We start from the raw sequence: 21,382 nt of genomic DNA, 5'->3' as shown, positions 1-21,382 counted from the left end.
GATGGGGGGGGGGTACTCTGGAGGGTCGCGGGGCTTTTGAGAAAAACGCTTGCGTAACTTCCCTCACACTTCTGCTCCCTCTGTGCATCTTGCCCTGGAGGACACAAGTGCATAACCGGCACATGCAACTCCCCCACCTACAGTGTGGCACTGTAACATGCACACACACTCGCGGATGCATATACATACACATGCACGGTTTATATGCATGGAGACACATACACAGGCCTTGGGCTGAACTGGTTAGCCAGTGGCGGACCGGTCACATGTGTGGGTCAAAGATGTGTAAAAGTACACGTGCATATGTCAGAAGTGATTCTTAATTCATGCACAAGAAAAACCTGGAAGTGTGTTTGTGTGTTCGACAGCGGGTGAAGACGAGAAGGTGTGATGAAGAGGAGGAAGGAGCTCAGTGCACCGACATGAAGCATCCGAGATCTCTGCAGCAGAGAAGTGGCTGTTAACCACATGTCCTAGAATATGAGGGAGATGGCTGCTCCGTGTGTCTGTGTGTGTGTGTCTGTGTGTGTGTCTGTCTGTGTTAGAGAGAGAGAGAGTGAGCGAGTGTGGTCTCAGGGGACTTCCCCCCCCTCCACTAGCTCATCAAAGTAGCATATTAAAATGAGATGAGTCACACTGACGATGACGCTGTGAGACCTGCTGTGCCAGCATTGTAGCAGAGGATAACATGTTTGTCTCGTTCCTGTCTCCCTCCATTCTGCTCTCACTTTCACGTCGAGTGACGAGAGGACGTGGCTGAACCCACGTGGTCGTACACAACCAGGAAAATAACAGGATCTTCTGACCATATGTGACACAGACATGGCCTTTGTATAGACTCATGCGGTCAGTGAAAATGCTGAGTTGTGGTTGTGTGTTTTTGTCGTGGTGGGAGAGGTCAGGGGAGATTACAGAAGAATTCGATGTAAGGCTGGGAAACAACATGTGTGTAGCATGGACTGGAAATACAGACGGATGATATGTCCTCTACTTCCTCCTGTTGCACAAAAAGAAAACCAAATTATCCCAGATTTGGGTGCCTCCATCTTCCCTGTTTACCATCTTTACACACTAATCCGTTTTGAACACACTGAATGAAATTGATATTCTCTCGACAAACCTCTGTTTAGAAAGCTAATAAGCGCATTTCCCCAAATGTCAGTTTGTCCTTTAACAGTCTCTAATCACACATTAGAATCCCCCCTCGACCCTCCTCGAAAATGAGATGCCACATCTCAAGGGTCCGTCCTTTCAATAAATTCTCCGTGTGAAACACAGAGTTTAATCCACCGTTACATAACAGCAGCTGCACGGCAGATGTTGTGACCCACTTGTCAATTCACTTGAGTGTCACTGCGATGATTGGTATGGATTTAGAGTGATTATTCAATATTTAATCAGATTTGCGTATGCGATCGCAGGCAGGTGTGAAAGACGAATGGTCTGCCAACCCTGACCCTGGAGTTGCTTCATAAACCCGAGTGCTGGGGGAACGAGGAGTGGGCCGTGGGTGCATGAGGGTTTATCTTACCCCAGAAGCAGAGCCACCTTTTGAGCAGAATTGTTGGTGAACAACCAAACTGTTTGACAGATGCTTATTCGGATTTTGATTACTCTGGGAAACCTCCGGTCGTAACCAACCTGCCACACTGTAATTTCCCGCTTGTTAAATTTGCATCTCTGCGAGCATAGTGGTTGGGAGGATGCTAATTTTGCACCAAAGAAATCCTTTTCTGACAGGCAGCAAAAAAACAAGACCCTCCAAAAGTGAAATTATACCTTTCTGGCAGTTTAAAAGGAAATGCGTCTCGGTTTTGAGTGTGAAAGTTTTGTGTTAAAGTAATCTGGAGTTTGACAAGTAAACAAAGATGGAGAGATTGCAAGCTTTTGAAGCGGTTGTTGCATTTATCATATTTTTAGCATTTTCCGACCTCCTGTAAAGAGCCCCCCGAAAAATCAGCTTGGACAACTTTATCGTTTCCAGTTTTTCTATATGATTGATTTCTGATGTTTGCCACCAGCGTCACGGGTCTGCGGCACAGCCTCCACTGAGATAAATCGTTAATGACCTTTCGTGGCTAAGAGGCTCCTAACCGCGGCCTGGGAACCCGGGGTGACGGCCACGGAGCACTGGAGTGAGTACAGCTGTTCCACACTGATAGTGCTGAATATATATGCCCTTGACATCACAAAGAGAGGTGGAGGGCGGGAAGTGGTCACATTGCATTAGCATCGAGCCGGCTTGACTGGCTGACAGCGGAGTCAGACTGGAGCCCAGTGGTGGTGGAGGCAGCGCCGTGGAGGAAGTGAGGGGCAAAGGGCCCCCCCCCCCCCCCCACCCATCCTTGGGGCGTTACGCGGGACCCGTCAATAATTCAATCAGTCACAGTCAATATATTCTGGCACGAGTGTCTGAGCAATTTGATCGCAACAGGAGAACCCACCGACGGCATCAAGGAGGAGAAATTAAGCTGCTTGTCTGACAGTGAGCCGTACACCTGCTTTAAGAGACGCTGGCATGTGTACACAACACACGGAACCTTTCCTCCAGCTGTCGGCCTCCTCCCGTTTCAAAGGGAGCGCCTGTGCACAGCGAGCAGTCCATTGCTCTTTATGGAGAGGAGGATGGCTTTTCACCAGAGCGGCGGCCCCTCTGTCAAATTAGATTAAGGGCTGCTTACTCATTATTGACAGGAGCCGCTTGCAGTAATGACCCATAGTGAGAGAGTCATTTACTTTGATGGTAAGAACACAGGCTACACTGGACATATCCCCCAGCACATCTCTTTAGGGGGGGAAAGGGCCCTTTGAAGGCCATTAGGTTTTTTTGTGAATTATTCCACATCGCGGTGCTTGTTCTGCGTTCGGCCGACTTTGATCTTAAAAGCATCTGTCTGATGTGGGTTTTTTCTTAATTTTCTTCATCCCAACCCCCCTCTTCTTCGGCCCACCCTAAAGCGGTTGACATGTGAGGTTAGACCTCATAAAGGCCCCGGAGAGTGTGTCTCGGTATTTCGTTTTGTTTGAGCCGGAAAGATGACAGAAGTCACATTTAATTACGGGGTTCTTGTGTCAACTTACACAGATAAGAGGGGCGTTGTTGTGAATACCCGATGCATACGGAATGAGCCTGAGTCAATTCCCCCCCAACGATCTGACCAGTAAGATGTGAGCGTTCGGTGCGAGCGTGTTTCATTTGTGCTTTTTTTTCTGTTTCCCACATCGTCTGCAGTCGTGTTTGTGCATATGTGTGCATCCATGCGCTATGTGCCATCATGTGTATGTTTGCATTATCTGTTTACACACCTGCTTCAATGTGTGTTGTGCGGGTCTGAGTGTCGACGGCGCCAGGGGCCCCCGAGCGACGCAGCCACCCTGTGCAAACAGACCAATCACGTGCCATGAAAAGAATATTGCAGATATATTGTGTGCAGCATATTAACCCGATACCAGAGAGCCAGAGAAGAAGAATATCTGACAGTGATGAACTATTAAAATTTCTTGAAGGAGATTGAAGTTGTTCTGTCCTCGAATGTTTTACAGATTTTGACCTCTGTCCGTTTTGTTTGCTAGTTTGTTTGCTTGTGAGCAAAATTACCCAAAAACAACTCAACAGATTTCCACTAAACTCGTAGGAAGGATGAACTATGGGCCAAGGAATTACCCGTCAAATAATGGTGTGGATCCGGATCAGGGGATGGATCCAGTAATCATTTTTTCACTTTCTTTAACGACTCGATTTTTGACATTTTCCTTGATTTCTGGTCAAAAATGATTCATGGATCTTAGGGTTTAAAAAAAAATCATTCTAGTTTGTGTGTGTAAAAGAAAAACTCTGCAGTTAAGTCAACATAATATTTCACCTTTGAAAAATACCCGTCCACTTTTCCTTCAGGAACCAAATCAGACAAGTCTCTTTTCTCTTTGCTCTGTTGTCGAACTCCTACTTATATCTGGAGCTACAGAAGATCTTGTGCGGCGTGAGATCTCAATCGGTCCTGGCAGTTGGGCAGAAAAAGAAGTTGCTAATCAAGGTCCGGCATCCAGAGCTGACAGTCCGCTTTACCACCAGTGACAGAGACTGATCTGTTGCACAGCCCCGGTACCGTATGTCTCCACAGCTGCAGATTTAAATTTGAGATTTGGGCTGCCCTCCCTGTAAGCCTCCGCCCGGCCCAACCTGTCACAACGACTTCAACTCTGAGACTTGAGTCATGTGCCATCTCTCTTCATCTCAGTGAATATGTTACCACTGACCTTTATAGGGCACCTGCAATGGTAACATTTCTCCTGTCAGCATGGTAACATTTTGCATGATTTATTTGCTCACCGTTAATGTCCATATCTTTACCCCCCCCTTAAGGTGTATTGACAGAATTGAGCGTGTGCAAAGCAAAGGATCTTCCTCATAGGATTGTAAAGCTGTTTAAGTCCCTGCCAGCAAAGTGTGGTAAAATACAATAGCAAGCGACAAATGGCAATTAGAAGATGCTTTCAGGATTATGCAATCATCTCCTCCACTGACTGCTGCAGGGCACGGCCCTGTTTGGTTGCTGTAACCACTGACCCACTTGCATACTGTAAATTGTTGTGATAGTTTAACATGCGGATCCTAAATTCTGCTGCTTGTTCCCCTTTCAAATTAAGAGGCAAATTAGGCTTTAAACTTTGAAAACTGCACACAGTCCATTTCACGTCCGACCAGCGGTGTCACATTGAACAACCTTCCCGTGTGTAGTCTGAGGCAGAAACAGATTCTGCAGGAATGTTGCCAAAGAGCCCACGACCTTGCCCTGTTTTTCAACATCGGCCTCCACAGCTGCATCCGGCTTCTTAGTGCCCAGAGTGACGCAATCTGGCAGGTGGAGTCGGAGAAGAGAACAATGTTGTCAAACAGAAATCAGATTTGCTCCACTCTCCATTAGCCTTAACCCCTTCACTTCCCCCCCTGGAGATCACATTAAATGACATCTGCTATCATCAGGATAACCTGTGTCAGCTCCGTGACGAGCCTGCAGATGCCGAGGCGCAGATTGTCCAGAGGATGGAGGGGAGAGAAGTGAGATAAAGAGAGATACAGTGAGCTTGGCAATACTCACACTTATATTACAGCTTGTTAGATCTGTCCCGGGCTATAATTAACATATAAATGGATGTTGGTTCGTAAAGCAGGCATGGCACAGCTGAGAGCAGGTTTAAACCACTGGGCAGATAGAAAAGACGGATGTATTCAGGGTGTGTGTAGCTTCGGCTGGAGCTCATATCACCGCTCTAACGTGCTGTAGGACACGGAAAATGTGATCAGAAATCATTCATGTTCCAGGAGAACATCTCTGGGAAATGTGGAAGGTTTCCAGTGCCGGGCTTTAGCCCAATAAGGAGTCAGCTGAGGGACAGCAGACTGAGCAGTTGTCAAAAGTAGCGATGCATGACGGGACTCCTGAGCGCCAGCCACAAGCGAGCAGCTCCCCTTATCTGGTGACAGTGCCGTTTGAAGAGCCCACACTCCTCTGTCTCTCTTTCCCGCTCTTTCACTGCCATCGACCCTCCCCTTCCTTTTCGGCGGTGCGAACGGGCCACTTCTGTTGACTCGGTAATGAGAAGATGGGTCTCTTTGTCACACCGCTTCTTCAGCTGCCACTTCGTTCTAAGCAGCTCCCTTTTGTTGCCTACTCCAACATCTGTTTTTATCTTTCTCTGCTCCGGCAAAGGAGCTGTTTATCTCTTGTCACCTCTTTTAACGGCAGCACCTATCTTAGCCGAGCAGGTTTTATCCCTGCGACGCCTTCTAAGTAACTGCACCCGACTGTCATTGAAACATGCATGCATTGTGCTTCTGTTGAATCATCCAAGCTGCTAACCTCTCGAAGCCCTCTTTGAGCGGTCCTTCTTGCAAACACTCCCTAATTGCAGTGATTGTGCAGTATAGTGTGCACGCTTTGTGGCTCTCCACTGGATGTAACACTACCTCCAGGCTTCTGTCCAAGACGCTCCCATTGAGTACTAATCATCTGGCAAAACTTGAATTCTGCTTTTCTGGAGGAAATCATTACAGAGCCTCGCAAAAAAAAAAAGGCCACCTCTAAATAGCCAGGGCCCCAAACATCGTTGGACTGAGGCATCTGCACGGGCGCCTGATTAAAAAAGAAGCATGGGCATTAATTGGCCAGCTGATGTTAGGTTGTCAGCAGTAGCTGATGGCTCATTATGCTGCTGGAGCAGAATAGGAGGAGGATGAGTAGAGATGAGTGCGCCCCCTCACTCTTTCCGTTTTGGCCATCCTTAAACCGAGCACACCCTGTAATTTCAGCATCAACACATCACTCAAAGGGTCTGGGGTATTAGATAAATAAAATCTGTCATTCCCATGGCTACGAGCGCTGCTGGAGCCGGGATGGCAGGATGGGTACGGCCGTGCGTGTGTGTCTGTTTGTTTGCGAGCCCGGGATTCATGGGGACAGTTTGGTTGGCTAATGGGGTTGGCGGGCAGCACAGTGCTCTCTCAGGCAAACAGCTAATTAGCAGGAGCAGATGAGTACGTGTGTGTGCGTGTGTGTGTGTGTGTGTGTGTAAGTGTGTGTGTGTGTGTGTGTGTGTGTGTGTGGGTCCACGGTTCCGAAGGCGCACTGAGCAACCAACCAGGAACACACTGTTTCCCCTCCGTCCAACCAGAGCCCCCAAGCTCATATCTCCCTTCCTTGTTTAGTGCCCATTCAGCCAATCGCTGACATCTTAACCTTTAGCGGACTCTCCCGCCTCTCCAGTGAAGCTTCCCTTCACCATGGCAACGGCATGTGTCAAATGGCTCCTCAGCCTTGGGGGAATTTCACTAAAACTGAATCCATCAAGATGGGGATCATTTAACATTTACACTCCCCATCGCCGCCGCGGATGAACAATTGGAAAGCGAGGAGGAGCGTCCTTGAGATGGAAGTGAGATTTCTGTGCAGCCAGAGAGGAACTGGGAACACAGGAGCTGAATCTCTGTGAAAAGCTCGTCGCCATGATATACAGCGTTCTTTTACATTTGACATCAACAAGACCTTGTAGCTCCCGGCGGAAATATTCTCCCACTTGTACGAGCCTTGAACCAACTTAAGAATCTCAAGTCCTCTGAAATCACGTCCATACACTGAACCGCAGGATTTCACTTAGCTGGGACCGGCCCTCTCCAAATCCCTGCTATAGAAACACAGTGTTTAAATGAGACTTCTAACAGGCACTGAGAGGGTGGATCATGTCTGAATATCTCTCAGACAGAGATTTCACTGACACCAGAGCACTGAAGGTGGAATACATCTCATATTTCTTGGGTAACCATGGCGATGACTGCTGTTTCCATGAAAGAGCGAACACTCTGCGCGGACGAGCGCAGCGCTGCAGACCCACTGTAAAATCCCAGATTCTTTCTGCAATCAGAATAATTGTTATTGCTCTAATTGCAAACATCTCCGGTGAAAGAGGAGGAAATGAAGAGTCCTTTAAAAAATTACTTGTGTGCAGCTGCTCCTTGCAATCGGGTTTTATTGTTCCTTTTTCTCGTTTCAATCACCGCGGCGCTGTGACAGTGGCCGTGCTGACAGCGATGCTATGGGTGAGGATTGCTACACAAGACCTCGACTGTAACAGCTCATTTATCATTCGTCCGAGGTTAGGCCCCAGCCCGCCAGGAAATATAAGGGAATGAGATTTCCGTGGCCTTCTGGCGTGCTATCTCGCCGCTTTCACACGGCCGCGGTCAGGCCTGCATTGTTGGCAACACCATTTTTATCCCCTCTCAGATATGAACACAGCTCATCACTGCACTATTTTATTGTGGCGCTCACCTGGACATGGAGCCAGCATCCCTCACTTTTAGTGTACTCGGTGAAGGCTGGCTCACATAAAACTGGCAGCGTAATCTAAAACGGGAATCTGGTCATTTTTTATCCATTTTAAAGTTAATGCTTGACAGATGGCCTGTAGATGCTGTGATTCACCATGTTATTGGGGGGGGTCCACTGTTAAATATAAGTTTGATGTGCTGTCTTGCCTTGAAATAATGAAATATGTCCAATATCCTATTCATCTTCACCCACACCTCGGTGCAACATATCTGTTCTCTGGCCCAGAGTAAAATCCCATCATTTTATTCTCTCTGGGATCTCTGTAAGGAGACGTGTGTTGAGAGGGTTAGAACCAACCTCCGTCCTCTGAAAAACAGCTTTGATTCTGAACTAAATCCCCCAAAAAACTTTTGTTCCACTGCAGAAACAAAGCGAGCTCAGGTCCACTCAAGCATCTGGATGGTGACAGATACGTCTTAAAGTAGAGAAGATGAGACGGCCTCATTTCAAGCCCGGTAAACAGAGAGGAGCACATGTCAGGCGTTCAGTGACACGGAGCCACATCGTCTCACACACACACATACGCACACGCGCGCACGCACACACACACACACACACACACACACACACACACACACACACACACACACACACACACACACACACACACACAGCATACATACCAAACATAACATCTATATTTAACTGCCTGAGATCCTGATGCATATTTCAGGAGCGGGAGGTTCTTGATGGTGACTCTGGTCGCACAGCGGTCAGAGCAGTTCAACAATGTATCACCCAGCGTGTCATCCAATCACCGAGCGGGGTTTTTCTCTCTCCTCCCGCTCGCTCGCTACAGGGTGAAAATCAGAGCTGGCTCATCCGCCCTGAAGACAGGGAGACGCACATCTATTATACATGCTGTACGTGGCGTTGTGGACCGGCCGGTCTCTGAGGGGAGCCAATTACAATGTCTCTCCTTCAGAGCAGGGACCAAATAACCAAAAGTCCCCCCCCCCCGCAAGCGTCGAGGAAAACGTCCCCTGTGAAGTCCCCCATCCGGTCAGCCCCACAAAGGCAGGACATCACACATCCCCCTGCTTTCATTACCTGCTAATGACTCTCCATCCCTTAGAGGAAAGCAAGGGGGGGGGGGGGGAGTGGCAGAAGAAGTAGGCTATAGATGGGTGGGGGGGTGGGCATCATCATGGAAGATGGATGCCTCCCAGGAGCAGGTGATTTCCAGACTGGAACACTGAACACTGGAGACATGGGAATGTCTGACACGGCTGGTTAGTCGGTGTCTGTTGGTGGCTGAGAACCTGGCACCGAGAACACGAGCACTGCGCCCCCCCCCCCCCCGACCTTCACCCCCCCCCCCCCCCCCCGAACACCGAGAGCAGGGGCTCGGCTCCAAGCTCCGTCGTGAAGGATCGATCGCTGAGAGTCAAATATATTGTCAAACCAAGAAGGGTTTTAGATGCTTTTTTACCTCAGTGGGATCTGCACTCACTTCACACTCAGAGAACCATTTCAAGCTCTTTTCAATATAATGGTTCACACATTGGTTACAGCCAATGGGACTTTTTACTCACGCTGGAAGACCAATCATGCTCGTACATAATGGGGCCGGTTAAGGCCCTTTTATATGTGAGACTTTTTTTTTTCTATAGCAGCTCAATATTAATTCTGAGTGTGTCCATGAAAGCTAATACTGTGTTTTATATTCTAGGGACGTGTAACTTCAGGCTTAACAGCACACTGACTCGAAAGGAGATGTTTTATGCTTTTTCAGTTTCTTATTCCTCCAGTGTGTTTCATAGATTTTTGTGTTCTGTAAAGTTAACAAAGTTCTGTGAAGTTGAAAAGCACAAAGTCCACAGTACAAGAAGCTGCTCCCCCCCCCCCCCCCCAACACAGAGAGAAACTGAACCTGGAGCTCCTGGAACGCACTCGCCAGGAGTCCCCCCGCTTTGTTAAAGATGTCGGCCAATTGCAACAGAGTTTTTCAGACAGAGGCTGAAAAGAGGATCTGCAGCAGTAAAGTATGAGGAGAGTTATGTGTTTTCCGAACTTTAGAGCATGTGAACCTTTTCAAGTTATTGAGTTTTTTTATTCTTAATGTGATGAGTAAGGATACTGTCTAATGAAATGGGAATTTAGATTTTTTATTTGGAGCTTTTAATTCATTTGTCGTCATTAGAAGTGCAGACAGAACCTGTCAAGAGAAATATCATCTCCCAAATCATTTATAGTAGCGTGGGGAAATAATCATTCGGCTTCATCAGCAAAGGAAATATACCAGCGTCACCTTGGCTGCTCCTAGAGGTCATTGCTAAGGACAGACAGGAAAGTGGGCTGTGGTGGAAGTGTGGAGGTACGAGTGGAAGTGAATCAGGATTGTGAGCATGTATGATGAGTGTTGTAGATGAAGACAGTTTGTGAAGGGTCGGAAACTTTGATCAGGAGTTGAAACATTTGGGTTTAATTCCCTGTAACTCAGCTGTTTGTTCTGCTCATAACAGTTGACCTTTAATCACCCAAATATTGTGTCTTTTGATAATTGATGAATCCACTGACTCAAACTTATGGCCTCAGTTTTGAATAGACAATTTTGATGAATCAGGCTCCTGCTGTTCAATGAACATTCCTGTTCAGCTTCTGAATGTATCTATTGTGCACAAACGTATAGTACAAAACTAAAATAATAAAAATAAACAATAAGCACCAATTGTGTGTCTATAAATGATCTGTTCCTACATAGAGCAACACATTTTTAATAAAATCTCACCCCTTTCTTTCAGTGTATGATAAAACCCATTGTTTTCTCCATTGTGTTGTTAGACAAAAGTAGAAGGAGCCACAGAGTGCTCGCTCTTTTACAAACCGAAGCTGCATTGTGAGCTAAAACCCGGCCAGCTGTGTTTTTCTGCAGGAGCAGAAATGAAACGTGCCGATTCTAATTACATCCCACTCCACAAAAAGTACGAGCCACTTGCTCACAATTGTTGTTAAAGTCCAACCCTTACGGAGGGCTGAATTATTGCCGTGGATTTTCTGTGTCGTCAGATAAGTGAGCTCAGAGAGCAAAATGGTGGTTTTTGTTGGGTTTGACTCGCACCCTGTTCCCCACAGCGAGAGATAAGAAGGGTGTGCGCTGCGACATGATGAAATGATTGTATCTTTTCTGTAAGAGGACCGCAGGGTGACTCGGAGAGACACAAGAGCGTTTATTCCCTCCCGGCCCTTACTACCTTTGTGTCTTTGTGTTTCCTGACACATGCACGGCTTGAGATACGGTGTGTGTGTGTCTGTGTGTGTGTGTGAGCATGCGGACAACACACAGGGTGTATCTCTACATCCACCCCCTGGACATCGTACAAGAGTGATAGTGTGTGTGTGTATTTGTTGTAAAACTGTGGCCGTCTATAGAGCGGAAAGTTTGCCCCCGGGCTTCTGGCTGCCCGCTGTCAATCACAGAGCTCCAACCTCTGAGGACAGAGCAGGGGGGGGGGCCTTCTCGACAAACCGCTCCACTGATAAACTCTGATGGATTTCCTTTGTGAGCTGTTTCGCTGAAATTTGCAAAGCAAGTTTTAGGGGCAAGCATTCTTCACATCTCCACCTCTCTTTTGCCTCCTCTGTGAGACCGGAGCATCTTTCTGACTTCACGGCTCCACAAGGCGTTCACTTTCGTGTTCTCATCCGTCTGTGAAAGTGATGTCTTTTTGTCATCCACACAAGTTACCGTTACCTAAATGTTTGACATTTAGATAAAGTGCTTCCAGACGTGCACTGAAGTCCTGACATTTTTTCTCAATCAAATCTAATCAAATATACTTTATTGTCCACGTGGAGAAATGTTTTCTCGGGGGCTAAAGTTCTACAGCAGCTGCAGAACAGAACATTGTGTAACAGACAATAAAAAAAACTGCCCACAAGGACATATCGTGTAAGACCCAGAATAAAAATGAAGAATTAAATTGAGCTGAATATTGCAGCTGCTCTAAAAACACTTAAACAGATAAAACACTAAAAGGAAAAAATATGAAAAACAAATAACTTGCATTAAAACTCAAAAATCTGAGCGTTAAAGGTAAAGGGCAAAAGTAATTGAGGCACCGGGACGAATCAACATGTTTCCTTATGGAGTGGTGTGATGGACGTGGGGTTGAAGGAGAGCTCGAGGCGATTGGTCCAACACTGACAGGCTCTGTAACCTCTCAGGGAACCGGTGGAGTTCAGAGAGCAGGACGCGTGACGGGTCATTACGGATCCTGAGAGCCAGTCGGACCACAGAGGGAGGATGGACCGTCCTCCTTCTCCTTCACCACAAGCAGCCAGTGGGCATGGTAACGACGAGTCATCCACGTGGAAGAAGCTGATGAAGGTGTCAACTTGGTCAAAAGAACGAGATCTGATAGTTCTTGGTGATCAGGGCATGTGAAACCCAACTTTAGGAAGTAAGACAGTGTCTTTCCTCTCATTTATGAGATATTTCTCTCACCAATTTCATAATGTCCATCGATGCTCAGGCTTTGTATATGTCAGTTATTTAATGAGGCCATTAATGGGAAGTTAATCTGCAACAATTCAGCTCATCGATCGAAGCATTTTCTGTTTGCAGCAGCTGTTTGAGTTTTCTCTCAAACAGCTACAGTTTTTTTGGGGGGGGGGGTCTGCCCACCTGAATGCGTGGCAGGTGTGTTGGACGGAAACACAACTGGAATAACAATTTGATAAAGTCACAATCTCGCTCCACAGTCGGTTTGTTTTATTTATTTGTTGGACAGTGCAAAGGGGATTTTTCAATTTTATAACGATATCTGAGACAGAACAAGAAGATACAAACATTTGTGGGGGATCTATTTTGTCCTTTTTCTGATGTTTTTCCAATAAATTGACAAAATGATTGGTAGATTTATCAATAATCATTTCCTCTGCCCTCGGTGTGATGGTTATAAAACCTGTTTTGTAGGATGCTCTTCATTTAAGACTCTTCGCCGACTTGAGATCCGCTCGGTCGCACTCTTTCCTCCCAGTTAATTAAGACTGTGTGTTTTGTTTGTGCGGAACAGATGGAATTAAAGTCACAGATTCATCACAGGGGGTCTTAAGAAGGTGGAACAAGTCGTGCTTCTCAATTTCTCTCCGTCGTTGTCTCAACCCCGGAGCTGCGGCTCCAGTCCAGTCACTTCACCGTTTCTTTCCCTTTCATGTCTCTGTGCGATGGAACGAGACAAACACTCTCCCTGACGGGAATCGACCGGCCTCCCTCGCTCCTGGGGGGGGGGGGGGGGGCGGTCTGACTGAACTTTGGCCCGGCTCTCCGACGTCCAGCTGGTTTGACAGAGCAGGAGGAAGCGCTGACCTCTCGTTCAGGGAGTATTGATTGTTTGCGTTCCTGTTTCACTAAAGCACGGAGAAATAATGGCAGCGGCGGCGGAGAAGCGGCGCTCCCAGGCTGCGGTGACGGAGGTTAATGACTGGAAAATGTTTAATTTAACGCCGTATAATTTACAACTTTGTGGACTGTTGCTCTGAGCGCGAGCGCCGTGCACACTCTTACAGGTGATGCCTGCGACCCAGCTCAGGTTATTACCTGGTTTAGTTGATTTTGTTTGTTCTGAAGACGCCGTTACTTTGATTTAAGCCAAGTTTAGAAGTGTTGTGGTGATAATGAAAAAGCACCAGAAAGTATTTCCTGATTTTATCCGAGTTATTGTAATCATTTTAGTTGTATATTTTATTTCTTAAGTATTAAAAGGGCAATATCGATGAAGTTTAAAATACCAATGTTATAGTTAGTCTGTATGTTAAAGTGGAATTATGTGTATGTGTGCATGAGAATATTTATAAGGAAAAGGCCCAGACACAAGGAATCCGGAGGCTTTTCTTGTTTGTGTAGCTCGGTGGTTTGTGTCGTGTCGAGCACATTATTCCCTCGTGCTCGTTTCCGTGCGACTCGTTAAAGACGCGTTGAGCAGAATCATAGGAAACCAGACACTGCGACATTCAGCTCCTTCAGTTGAAAGTTGCTTCACGTACCAGAGTGGAGTGGTAGACAACTCTCTGCTTCTGTTTCTGCTGCAATTAAGATGATTGTGATTAGCTCTCGGCCGGCTCAATGCTCTTCTGAACATAGCGTGGCTGTTTTGTAACTGAAACGTTAATATCTCAGTGTGTGTGTGTGTGTGTGTGTGTGTGTGTGTGTGTGTGTGTGTGTGTGTGTGTGTGTGTGTGTGTGTGTGTGTGTGTGGTGGTGGGGGGGGTTAGTCCCTGAATCTCTGTCCTTCTAAAGGTCTATCAGGTCACATCTCGCACTTCTGCGTCCACACATTTCCTGCTTTCTGTTCCCTTCCTTTTAAATTATTATTCTCACACATTTATGAGACAAAACTTTCATAAGGTCCACAGCGTGCTTCACCATGAGGCGCAGTTACATTGACGTAATCCAAGCAACACTGAAGGCAGAGCACATCTTTTATTCTCTTTTCAGTGGTTTCATCAAAGCAGCCGCGGCAGCCGAGGTGAAAACAGGAATCGGACACAAAAGCCGAACGTCTCACATTCCTGCCTCCACCTTGAGTTCCGGTGAATCCGGCCCTTCTGTTTAAACAATATGCAATTACCAGCATTTAAACAGCTAAACTCGTTAAAGTGATTAGCCAGTGTTTACCATAAGCAACATTTTGTACACAAGATAACGGCCCTCATTTGCATATGCTAATGCCTGGTAATTAGCTATGCTCCGGTGGGTAATTCCTATTCAGAGCCCAACCCACAGGCAGTTTTTTTAAGGGGGGGGCGGGGGGAGTAGATTAAAAACAGGAAGAAATAATGAATTAATTCAATCAATCATATAAAGGCTAATATATGCGTAACAAATGGCAAGGGGACAGTTTTAATGTCAGAAATCAAGAGGCAAAGATCCAAGGAGACTCGGAGGCATGAAAGACGCTTCCGCCGCCGCGGAAGATTTAATTGTGCTTCTCTGACGAAATTTACAATAACGCGAACACCTTGTTTGGGGGGATTGTGGGATGGTGGTTGAGCTGCTTAGTGATTCTGCAGGGAACAACACGACAGCCACTTCATCCAGAAAAAACCTTCCCTGTAATCGCTTGCCCACACAAACCTGTTGATAGTGTTGTTACAAAATGGCTTTTCTGTGCTTTCGGAATTAAGGTGATTCTCGTTCGCCCTCCAGGCTCACACAGGTTTGGAAGTGGTGACAGGAGAGAGAGAGAGAGAGACACTGATCTAATTTAGGTATAATGTGGGTTTGCACTCCTAATTCTCTCTCCCCTCTCAGACATGGAAAGGCATGAGAAACCCAGAGACCTGTGAGGCAGGCAGACGGCATCTCCGCTCATCTCTCTTGTCCCATTACCTCCGACTGCAGCGCGGTGCAATGACACCCAGCAATATATCCATTCCCATCAAAGCTGAGGCCAGATAGAGGGCAAGGAATATTTTACCCTCTCCCGACAAATGCCAACACTATTAGGACAATTTACGGCGTGCGAGCTGTTTTTGTGGCTTAAATTCAGTTTTCTGCTCCGAGGGAGGGGGGGGGCAGCGGCGTCGGATGTCCGTCACAAAAACAATCAATGTAGAAATGAGATTACCTGCAGTCAGAGAAGTGAAATGCAGTTTATATTTGTTAAAGTGATGACCTGCCTGTGTCTTGGGGCTTTAACACAAATCCTTTCCAAAGACGCAGTGTGTCGAGCCCACTTTGTCTAATCCTCGTCTTGTATTGTAATACCCTCCTTGTCAAGCACAATTGTTTGTTTGTCTGTTTTGTGGTCATGAATCTGTTTTGCATTTTTTTTAACAAAGGGACGTCCAAAGTGTCTTGTGACTTGTTAGATGGTTTTTGGTCTTTACTGAGTTTAGTGCGATTTGCTAGTTCCTTCAGTTTTACCTTAAACACAAAAGCAAGTTAATTGAACAATTATCTCTGTGATAAGAACTACATAACTATCTCTGAGAAAGAAATATTTAATGTGTAATTAGAATTTTTTAAATGTCCAATCTGCTAACATGGAGGAGGTGGGGTTTATGTCCAATATTTCCGCCTGCCACCAGGGGGTGATCATAAAGATTTTGCTTAATTTTTGGGTGTTGCCTTTGAGTGCATCTTTATAAACTGTTAAACTATGAACTAGATAAACATACATATAACTATATACTGAGCTGTTTAGTTAAAAAGCTAAATGCACCTTGATCAACTTCCCTAAATGAGCCACGTTGATCCTTTTCTCTCCTCATCAGTCCTTCAACTCATCCGACCTGTTTCATTTCAGCGCGAGAGTCGAAACCAAAGCCAAATTTATCTTTTTTCATATCAATGTAAATCCACATAAACCCTTCATTCTTCCAGACGAGCAGATATGAGGCTGCAGCCGGAGCCGTGCAGCGCTGCCTGCCCCCTTTTGTGAAATGTCACTTCTTATATATCACAGTATCGCTTTTTCTCAAGACAAGAAAAAAGGACAAACACGGTTGTCATGGCAATGCTGGAAAAAGTAAAGCGCACGCACACTTTCTTTTTGTTCCAATAATGAATTCTGGGCTCACGATTAAGTGTCTCAACTATTCTGCTTATTATGCCTCTGATTAATACATTGTCTTAGTGGATGTCAGGCGCTCGCAGCTCTCGCTACACCACCTTTCAGTTCAACGGAACTATTTTTGAATGCGAGTTTGTGTGTGTTAAGTTATTATATTGTTCAGATACTGCAAAAACTAGATCTTCTCAGTAGTTCATAGATATTTGTCCTGTAAATGTATGTGATCTCTTTCAAGATCCGTGCATCGTTCCCTAGGAAGTAAAAATGTATAAAAAGGAAATGTTGGAAGTGAAAACAGTTTCCTGGATCTGCACCAACATTTAAGGCTTCTCTCTTGATCCATGTCCCTTTTCTCAAGTTTTTGTCAAAATCAGTGGAAATCATGGACGCTTCGTATTCTCTCTAAAATGTTTTCCTCAACTTTAGGGTCATTTAACCTAAATAATCTGATTTTAAGGAGTAGACATGGTTTAGGTTAAGTTAAGGGTTTGAGAGGTAGTAGGAAGTAAATTTAAGGTCCTCTGAAGTGCTGGAGTCTGTGTGTGTGTGTCTGTGTGTGTCTGTGTGTGTGTCTGTGTGTGTGTCTGTGTGTGTGTCTGTGTGTGTGTCTGTGTGTGTGTCTGTGTGTGTGTCTGTGTGTGTGCGATGGACATAATTACAGAGAAATGCTGCAGACCTGCTCTGTGGGCGGAGGTTGCCTTGGAGAATCACCTGGTGTTACCAGGGAAACAGACAAGCTCACGGAACGGCTATTTATGTAAATTCGCGATAGCCATGGGCGTAGCGTGCTTATCAACGTACACCTGACAACAGAGCCTGTTGCCATGGCGATGGAGAATTAAAAGTGGATCAAGAAGGGGATTATTGCAGGATTAAAAAAAAACAAAATAACATGACCAGCTGTGGTCGGTGAAAGTCTTTGAGAAAGCACAGAAATTCTTCATCCTGTCTTTTTTCTTCTTCTGAACTGATTTGATTCGGCTGAAAGTATCAAGGGCAAATGTGCAAATGAACAATTTAATACACATCCCCCGTCGGTGCCCGGTACCTGGGTCCCAGCGTGGCAGCGGTAATAGCCTCGCTCTTCCATCATGCATCCAGACAGCACGGCTGGACGTGTGAGCCCAGGACCAAATTACAAGGAAGCAGCAATGACAAGATAAATACAATAAATCTCAAACGCTCTTTGTCATATTTATGGCTTGCTAACGAGTTTAGGAGACTTTAGCAGTAAACAGCACACTTCTTATTTCAGACAAATTGGGGGTTTGTCCTCACATAACTGTCGAGGCAGCGTGAGTGATCGCTCAGTGGGGGGGGGGGGGGGGGGGGGAGACAGTAGAAACAAAGAAAAAGTGGCAGGATTGTTTCCAAGTCTCTCGAAGTCTGGAGTTGAGAACAAGGCCGAGTGGGAATTACCTTTAGATGAAGTAACACTGGATTATTTACGTGAAAAGATATAAATACAACAGATATAAACAGTAAATACAATCCTCAAGTTGTAAAAAAGTAACTTGTCCGTCGGTTGAAGCTGAATCTTTGGTGTCCAGGTCACACCTCTCCCTGGACTCACAGTGGGAGTCCGAGCGTTTCTGCTGACAGGTGTTGTGTAGAAGCCGTTATGCAACCGTAGCGTGTCGTCGCGCCACATGTCCACATGCACACGTCCAACTAACAGGCTCACTGGGCGGCCTGTGATGTCACCGGCTGCCACCTGCCGCGGCGGGCGCCGTCTCCAGGGTTGTGGGGCATGAGCGTGGCATGAAGCTGGCACGGCACAGCGAGGACAAGCACACAAGCCTCTGGAGGGGTGTTCCTTTCTTCCTGTGTCTTCTCAGGGGGGGGGCTGGGTGTGTTTCGGGGCAGGGGGGGCGCCCCCAGAGCTGCAGGACATACATGGAAAAAAACTTGCACAGCACAGCAGGCGCCGAGCAGGACCAGCATGCCTCTGCATCGCACTCCATCCCTCCGGTGGCTTTGGGGATTGGCAGTCACAAGCAAGCTGGGAGCGATGGCACCGGGTGAAGGGATGTGAAGGAGTGTCGGGCGCTGTAAGATAGATGTGTGCGATGGGAAAGATACTAGAAAGTGTTTGAGTGTGTGTGTGTGTGTGTGTGTGTGTGTGTGTGTGTGTGTGTGTGTGTGTGTGTGTGTGTGTGTGTGTGTGTGTGTGTGGCGGTTTGAAGTGCGACGAGGCGTGTGTATGTGCACATATGGTACAGTACACGTCAGCTGATGTGTGTGAGGACTGGAGGGCAAGGAGGAGGGAGTGTGCACGTGTCCTTCTCTCAGCGTGCACGCATGTACATGTGTGAGGTCGTCCTGTACTTGCTCTGTGCACGCTCATCTCTCCAGTGCACCGGAAGTTAGCGCTAGGGGACAGGGGGGGGGGGGATGGGGGGGGTCAGCATGCTGTTGTGACGAGGCTCCTCACCCCCTGGTGTTTACTGTCACTTCAGTGGAGAGGTTCCTCAAAAGGAGGAGACAGCAGAGGAGAGCGGGCACCATTCCTACTGTGTGTGTGTGTGTGTATCTGTGTGTGTGTGTGTGTGTGTGTGTGTTTGTGTGTATGTGTGTGTTTGTGTGTGTGTCCTTTGAGCTTGAACCCTGTCTGCTTCCTCCCTCATTTGTCATGTGTGTGTTAGCATTCAGCGCAGACTGCTTACTGCTCTCTAATCAAAGGCAGTTTAATTAGTGCTCTCGGTCCTGATTGCATGTACAGGTGCTTCCATTGAAACCCTGCAGCTCCTATACACTGTGTTAAATTATACATGAGGCCGATAATTACATCTGAAATGTCATGGAAACCCTCTGTAATCAGATGTGTCGCGTATTGACCGCTAAGCTGCTACTAGACACTTTGCAATACTGCAACAACGCTGCTTGATTCTTAATTGACTAAGTGAAAGGTGAACGTCCACTCCGTGTCAGAAGGGTTATTACATTTCTCCTTCGTATTAATTATTCATGTCCAGGTAAATTATATTGTACATTTTAAAGGCAGAAATTAAGAACACGCATTTTATTTTAAATCACATAAATGAGTCCATGTGTCCCATTGAATAATGTCCATAAAGTGTAGACATGAAATAAGCATTTAAACATTGTTTTGATTCACAAACCTTGGACCTTCACATCATAGCTCAAGCACTGATTCGGTGCAAAGTTTCGTAAAGCTCAGATTCATTTGATTTGGTGCCTTTTGAAATTATAAATCTATTAAGTAGGTGTAAGATAAAATATTTTTCTTCTCCAAAACATGATTTCTCCATTGCTTCATATTTGTGTGCAGCACTATTTGCTTTTGCACTTAATAATTTAATGTTTTCTTTTTCCCTTCACCATACCACATCCTTGAAGCTTCATTTTAAACCACTCAGCAGTTTTTGCATACTCCTGCCGACTGACACACAAAACGAAAAACATAACCTCCTCGGCGGAAGTAATAAATTCTAAAAAGGAAAACCTTGAACAGGGGGCAGGTAAAAAGAAAATACAAATTGCTCTCCAATCACTTTCTTTTCATTGCAGTTATAGAACAGAATGAGTCACAGTCGTAGATAAAAGCTGCTGCTGAAACATCGCAGAGAAACAACATGCGCAGATATATTGTGACCCAACACAAACTGCACACAAACACACTTATTAACACACGACAAAGTCAGACAAAGGTGCTGGAGGAGCATGTGTCATCTGATGGATTTTATCAGGGTGGTTATTGCTTATCAGAGCCTCAGAGGAATAGATTCCCCATCGGATACGTGATTAATCTGTGAGCACATTATTTCCTCGGCATCCTCTGAGGCTTCTTTTCTAAATTGCAGCGCAGTGTCCCCGGTAGGATACGAAGCCACGGAGTCTCTGTAGCATTGATTCACTCTCCCACTGAGGATCCCTCTTCACCACCGAGCAGAACCTGCACTCGTCTCACTCAGGCCGCTCTGACAGCTGAGGCCACATAAGTGCGTTATGTAATGTCCCAGTGACCAACAGACAATTGCATTAGCCTCATGTACATGCAGTGATAGAAGTGGATCAGTGTGTGTGTGTGTGTGTGTCTGGCTCCACTCTTCATATCAGCGTCTCTTTACAACTCAAGTCACTCAACAGGTGGTTTGACCATAGCGATGTCATGATGACATCATTCCTTTTACTCGTACCTAACTAAAAGAAAAACCTAAAACATTTGTTGATCTATATAATTTGTAGGTTTTGTCAAGAGATACCTAAAAGAAATAATGGGTGAACTTTGCATGATGTCATTTTCTGAATTCTCTGTGACTTCCTCATGACGTTACTTTTCATATGACGTCATTTATGATCAATAAATGTGAAAAGAAAGTTATTCATCTGGAGAAACCCTCTCAAGTAACAGAACCACAGAGTTTAGTGTAAATCTGTCAATGCATTGTTGACTTACTTTGTTTACTCACACACTCAGAGACTTGGGTGTAAGCACTGCGTTGCTATGACAACCTGCAGGATAAATACACCATTCACACTTTCCTGCTCGCCTTATATTCTGATAATCCTTAGGTGCAATTTATATTCTTTACTCCCTCTTGTGATCGTTTTTTTTATATAATGCACGAAAGCAAGTCTCTGATTGCACGAGTGCCTTAATTAAATTAGACTCCAGGATCAAATCCCCATTTCTGTGTCCACTCACAATAACTCCTTCACTATCTGGGACCTACAATGGAACGGACCCGCAGCTGGAATAGGAGCTTACAGGGAAAAAAGAGAGACATTCTCCGGGGTGGTGAAATGTTAAGCAGCAGGATTACACTGCAAACTGAAAAGGAATTACATGTAAATCTATATATTCTGGACAATGCCTTCCTAATTAAACTTGAATTCCGGCTCTCGGGAGTCTCTTCCTCGAACCTGGTAATTCTTGAAGTGAGTTGGTTCTCGCGCAGTATTTTTTTTGAGGATTATTTGAAGGCTTAACCTGCTTCGTCACGCCCTCCTTTG

The 21,382-nt window shown here is 45.9% G+C and overlaps 1 protein-coding gene across 1 annotated transcript in view; it reads right to left on the bottom strand.

The window, feature by feature from the left end:
• LOC133013830 (leptin-B-like) overlaps nt 1-18,056 on the bottom strand; it is a 201,311-nt gene extending 183,255 nt beyond the window's left edge. Inside the window, 1 exon segment of the mRNA XM_061081289.1 lies at nt 17,979-18,056. Coding sequence (XP_060937272.1) covers nt 17,979-18,056 — 78 coding nt within the window.
• Between the last annotated feature and the right edge of the window lie 3,326 nt (nt 18,057-21,382).

The sequence above is a fragment of the Limanda limanda genome, chromosome 1 (genome assembly GCF_963576545.1).
Source record: "Limanda limanda chromosome 1, fLimLim1.1, whole genome shotgun sequence".
NCBI classification, from domain to species: Eukaryota; Metazoa; Chordata; class Actinopteri; order Pleuronectiformes; family Pleuronectidae; genus Limanda; species Limanda limanda.
Note: the sequence above shows the minus strand (reverse complement) of the source record. Positions and strands in the feature narration are given on the sequence as shown.